Source organism: Rhodnius prolixus, unplaced genomic scaffold, assembly GCF_049639745.1.
Source record: "Rhodnius prolixus isolate KJV_2025 unplaced genomic scaffold, Rpr scaffold_12, whole genome shotgun sequence".
NCBI lineage: Eukaryota > Metazoa > Arthropoda > Insecta > Hemiptera > Reduviidae > Rhodnius > Rhodnius prolixus.
The window spans coordinates 10,078,636-10,084,696 of NW_027411635.1; the positions used below are offsets into that span (position 1 = coordinate 10,078,636).

General features: G+C 35.2%; 1 protein-coding gene across 6 annotated transcripts in view; it reads right to left on the reverse strand.

The window, feature by feature from the left end:
• The window catches only part of lgs (BCL9 domain-containing protein legless), a 29,089-nt gene extending 23,301 nt beyond the window's left edge, over positions 1 to 5,788 (reverse strand). Inside the window, exons 1-6 of one of the 6 annotated variants that reach the window (XM_074143375.1) lie at positions 4,845 to 5,788; positions 3,335 to 3,804; positions 1,820 to 1,922; positions 1,025 to 1,275; positions 284 to 497; positions 4 to 176 (exon numbers count right to left, since the gene is read on the reverse strand). In XM_074143375.1, the coding sequence (XP_073999476.1) occupies positions 4 to 176; positions 284 to 497; positions 1,025 to 1,275; positions 1,820 to 1,922; positions 3,335 to 3,769 (1,176 nt within the window). In that variant the 5' untranslated portion in view covers positions 3,770 to 3,804; positions 4,845 to 5,788. The remainder of the gene's footprint in view (positions 1 to 3; positions 177 to 283; positions 498 to 1,024; positions 1,276 to 1,819; positions 1,923 to 3,334; positions 3,805 to 4,844) is intronic. The other 5 variants (XM_074143377.1, XM_074143378.1, XM_074143374.1 and 2 more) reach the window with 5 other exon arrangements.
• Between the last annotated feature and the right edge of the window lie 273 nt (positions 5,789 to 6,061).

The following is a 6,061-nucleotide window of genomic DNA, read 5'->3' on the forward strand; positions in this document are numbered from 1 at the left end:
TACCTCAATATTAGAATCATGTGTGGTTACCGGCGGTTGCTCTGCACCAACTTCATCATTATTTCCGCTTAAAGCTTCTGGGAATAATATCTGTTGCATTTTGCGCAATGTGGCCAACTGTTCCTCACGATGTTGCCTTTGCTGGGGTGTTAGATTCTCGTCGGGTACTTTGACACCTAAAAAACAAACGAAAACTTTTATCAAAGCGCTTTGAAAGCGGGTGAGGTTTTTCGCAATAAACCTTAAAACCTTAAAATTACCACTAGAGAGTTATAAAAATTACCTGCTAACGGCTGCGGTGCTAATCCCATGTCCTGTGTAACATCTGCCAACGGTGTCATCATACCCTCAGTCAGCACATGTCCGGAAATCATCTGATGATGATTGGTCTGCGCTGGATTTTTAAGATCTCTGGTGGGTTCCATCAGTTGTCCAGTCGGTACAGCATTACCTGCGCACTGGCCACCCATCATTCCCGGAGCTGACCTGTTGGAACCCTTGATGGTAGACAAAAAAAAAAAAAAAAAAAAAGGCTACGCTAAGAAGTATCTCAAAAAAAGTATAAGCTAATGACATAAAAAAGATACAGATTTAGAAAATGCATATAAAGAAGTGTCTTCAAAGAAAAAAGTATCCAGGAAAAATGGATCTAAAGAAGTGAAACTCAAAACGAAAAACTGCACCTAAAAGAAGTGCATTTCAAGAAAAGCGTACCTCCATAGAAAGTTTCTCAAGGAATCAACAACTAAATCCCAAAAAATAGGGTCTATCAGGTGAAATTGCATTAAAAGCAATTTTTATTTAAAGGAAATTGATTTAGAACTGTCTAATCCAAAGAAAAATATTAATTAGCTTGTATTAAAAATATTAAAATATTAATCAAGACAAGCATCTCAAGAAGAGTAAAATTCAAGAAAGAGAGAATATCATGAAGTACATATCGAAAGAAATGAATGTCAAACACATATCATGAAAAAGGAAAGGAAACAATAGAATCGTTTATTTCAAGAAAATGTGCAAGTACCTCAAGGTATTTCTTAGTCCTTGGCTGTGAACAGTGATATGCAATTATGGACGCAAAATGTCCTTGGATAACCGCATCTGCAGCTTTATTGGCCAAAGCTGTAGAAAACACAAATATCTGGCTTTGCTGTTGCATATATTGGGCGTCCAAGCTGACCGACTGTTTGGATACAACATTGCTGGCCAATGGCTGGCCGGTCACTGGATTAGGACCCACGCCGACGCTAACACTTTCCACAACATCGCAAGCTTCTGGAAGAAACATAAAAATTATCACGGGTTCAACAAGGGTGTTATTCACATAAGGTAACTAATAACCCACGGTTTTTTTATATAATGAGTTACACAAGACTTTTTTTAGAGTTGAAGTGTACTTTCTTAGATCTATAGTGCTCTCTGAAAGACCTTGAGTTCAATTCCTTTCTTTCGCCATAAAGAATTTCTTTTTTGAACACAGCTTTTAAAAATGTGTTTTAATTTTGAGTAAAAATAAAAATGTGACTTCCAAATAGTTTGACAGAGCATATTTGTTTTATATATATATTCATTTTTAAGTGCCGGCCATCCTCCGGACAGTGTTCTCTTGTTACAGACAACACTGCCCATCACCGGACAGTGAGCTGTAAGGTACTCCTAAGAAGAAAACAACTAAGGACCAGTTGCTAGATTCGAACCCGGGATCTCCGCGTGGAAATCCAGTACGCTAACTGGACTCAATTTTTCAAACCCAAAATGTTCCATTACGCACCATAACTCAAAAATAGTGTAAATAGCCATTAAATAATATATCGGATACCATTTCTAAACGCATTCTCCGAGTTGACGCCGTTTTCACTTTTTGTGGGATTCTTGCACTGCATGGAATTTTGTAAGCATGCGCTTTGCACTTCTTCTGTAAAACCCAAAATTAAAAAAATAATAAGCATTATTTTTTCAGAAACTGCATCAAGCATATGCTACTAAGCTCAATTTTTTTTTTCATTTTATTACAACTGCTGCTCCGCTAGTGAGCATAAAAAGCATATAGTTATGATAACGAAAAAGAAATCACCCAGTAATTTTCCACTATTTCAGTGAACTCAAGCCAAACCCACACTATTTCACTGTTGAGACTTTATAAGCGCGGCCACTGTCGCCTTAGTCGTCTAGGGGGATTATCTAGATTATCTGGAATGTCAACTGAGGAAAGATGGTGGTTTAAAGAATTATGAACTATTTAATTAGAAAATGGGGTTTTCGGTAACTCGTTCGTATTGCGTTATTGATGAATGGGATTTGAAGATAGGAAAGGATTGACATATTGGATACATAGAATAGATAATTAATTATACAAGAAGTATTTTGATAGAAAGGATTGGAAGTGGTGGATGTTGGAATGCTAGAATAAACACCATAACTCGATTCCTTAAGTCTAAATTGGATTTAAGATTAGACTGAAAAGAAGTAGTTTTTGTTTAGGGTTAGTTTCGAGCATTTCGAGGAGACCTCGTTAGTAGATAATGTTTTTTCATTTCGTTTCTTTTGAGATGTTGGTTCTTGTCAAGCGTTTGTTCTGTGTAGACTCCTATAACCAGACCATGTAAGTAAGTAAGGCCTGGTTCATAAGAACTGTGGAACAGATGAAACTTAAAGTATGGTTTTATTACGGTTTCCAAATATGTCTTTAGCTCAAAAAAAAATACCTGGTCCTAAGAGTTTTAACTGTTGAAAATGGTTCTCACGTAGGAAAAAAGTGTACCACTTACTATTATATTAAGAGATAAAACCTATAAAACACTGACTTCGGTTCCTTTAGAGGCATATTATAGTTTTCTTTAATATTGACAAATAGTTGACATTTTCAGAGTATTTAGAGAAAAATAAAAAATTGCGAAACTACAAAATTGAGATAATCTTGCATGGTTTTGATTGAACACTATAGCAAAACTTAATGTTCCAATTCCTCTAAACAGTTAATTCAATAATGGTGGATTAGATCGTAGTAATCAAATGGGACACATAAGAATGCCTGAAGTATCGATTATTACAGATGGATGATGTGTAAAGGTGCCGACTTCGATTGGATATATTAGAGGTACATCAGAGGCTTTTTTTAGTATTCCTTAATGTTGCTAACAGTAAAAGCACCGTCAAATTCAGTATGTTATTACTGAGCAGGTCAGCTTAGTTGCATGCTTGGAGTTTCCTTTAATATAATCATCACATTCGTACTAATTCGTAATTTAGAAGAAATTCTTTTAGCGCCTCTTAATGACAGTAAGTAGTACCCTTTCTTAATTAGCTGAGCTTGGCAAAAGCATTAAATATACTTACTATTAACATTCGCCTCAGGTGGATGAGCCAAGATAGGTGAGTTGTGCAGTTCTTCTAATGGTGAACTTGTAGGTTCATGCAGGGTCGTAGATGGGTCAGGATCATCGGGTTCTTCCTTGACTTCCGTTAGCACATTATTATTGCTATTACTGTTATTGTTATTATTTGTATTATTATTTGTGTTATTATTATTGCCATTATTATTATTTGAAGCAGAGATTGTGTTACTGTTGACTTGTGAGTCATTCGTTGACCTCAATTCGTTGACTTCTTTTACCTCATTGGCTGGCGCAGTATCTACTAAATTTGCACCAGTAGTGGTTGGGTTTGTAGAACTACCATTCCCATTGCTATTGTTATTAGAATTACTGCCATGTTGTGGGTCACCATTTTTCTTTTTTGCAGCCTGTTGGGTAGGTTTGTCTTTTATCATTGTAATAATCGTCCTGTTCAAATAGTATAATTGCCCTGGAATGGAAAAACAGAATAATTAAATAATGAATGAATGCTTTGAGTCCAGTCAGGGAGTTTTTGTTTCTACTGCTACAACAAAGCAGTCGAATGAGCCCCAAATCGCTCAGATCAGACAGAAACTTCATTAATGGGTATTAGCCAAAGAGATCTAACACCACTTTCTAGTAGTGACTGAGAGTAATCTCCAGTCTAATATACTGTTTTGATGGTGGGACTGGAAAAGGTGACGCTACACCTGAATCAAGTGAAGACCAAAACCATGGTAACTAGAAAAAAAAAAAGAAGAGTACCATATACAGGTACAGATATACATATGTCGGTTAATGGGCCTCTAGGTATTTATTAAAAAACCTAAAAAAAGGCATTTTAGACCAGACATGAAGAATGGGAAATACAGAAAAAGTCTTTTTCGTTCGGAGACAAATTTTCTTAGAAAAGACAGAAGTATCTAAAATAACCTTTTTTTTTAGGTTTCTGTGTTTTAGCCGATCCTCACATATTCCAAGGGGCTTTGGTCCCTCAGAGTGAAAGCGCGATTTAAACAATAAAGAAACGATACCTTAGAAAAACAAGGCGGGAAGCAAGTTAAAAAGTAAGGAACATGCGAACATCAGAAGGAACTTACAAGTTAAGTCCACTTGCAAAAATCGTAAACAAGCAAAAGTAATCGCCTTATTTTTTCAGTGGGTGTTTAAGTCTTACTGCAGATATCGTAGCAACAAACCAGATACGTTTGCACAAATTTACGTAATAAGGATGGAGAAGGAAGATTGGTGAGGAAGGTATATTTTGGTTTCCAAGAGAGAGAATGGGAATGATGAAGAGAAATTAGGCTTTCGAAAAATAGTTAGATCTCGACACAACATTAGCAGTAACAGAGTACTAAATTAAGAACGTACAGCATTTCGAGAACGACAGACGGGACACTTTTATTTATGACGTTTAATTACCTAAGAACACTTCACTACTTTTGTTATGAGTAATATTAACGGCTAAGAAACTAAATTTCATAAATATTTATCCAAAATACATACCTTATAAGGCTCTTATGAAGTCCTAGTACACTTGAACTCCAATAAAATTGTGGAGATAGATCCAAGCGTAACACCAATTCGAACCTACAGTACGTCTGATGCACATTATGAAAATGAAATCCTCCTTTTTAAAATATAGTAATACTTATAGTTTTTGGTTTATTATATCAAACAATCAAATATTTCTAATAACGATGAGACAACTAGTGAAAAAATATAAATAATCTCTCTTTCTCATACATACAATATATACATATATATATTAGTGATGGGCTATTAGAGCGGACTCGTTCCACTGGAACGAGTCCGATGGTGGAACGAGTTGATTCAAATCCCTATTTTAAAAAAAAGTGATTCCGCCCCGCCCCAAAAAATTGAGGCAAATTAAAATGAAAATAATTAATACTGTAGTCGTTTACACTAAAATAAAACTCACTTAAGGCTACTATGTAGAAGTTCACTGACACATTCCAACTTGTAAGAGGAATCCACACCAAAATACAAAATCTGGCGAGCTTAAATACTGATGCTTGAAGAATAAAATAAGTTCCAAGGTTTTTTTAGAATATCGATTCTAAAATAATATTCATTTTATTATTTTGTTAATTTCTAAACAAAAGTAGGGGTCGATCTAAGACAGGGAGTCGAAGGAAAAATAATTTCGTACCCAATATAGCGAACCTTGCAAAGAAACACCAGGCACACCCATCTCGTTAATTAAAAAGCAATGCTGTAGTTACTTTACTTATTATTTAATATTTTATTTTACATATAGAAAATGCTGTGTGCTTAATCTTTAACTTAGCGGCTGGACGCTCTTTCTCTTATCTTCATTGGCGAAAGTTAAATCGTGTACATGTTATTACGACGATCAAAGTAATACTGAGCTAAAAAATAGTATTACCTAACTGGTTTACTTACTGCTGTATCCCTCCCACTCTATCACCTACTTCACAAACATTCGTCGATTGGAAATGGGTTGTAGTTTAATATTCGTTTCATTTGAAAACAAAAAACATTATAACGCTTTCTCAAGATGTTTTTAATTTTTAAAAATTTGTTTTTGTCCATTACTCTTATAATATACGAAGAATTTCGAATAAAATATAATATACAAACACAGAATGATCTAGAGTGCAGGTGGAGTCAGTCGGCGTTGTCATGGTGATGGAACCGTTTAACGACTCCGGCCCAACACCAGCAATTTCATTGGTTAA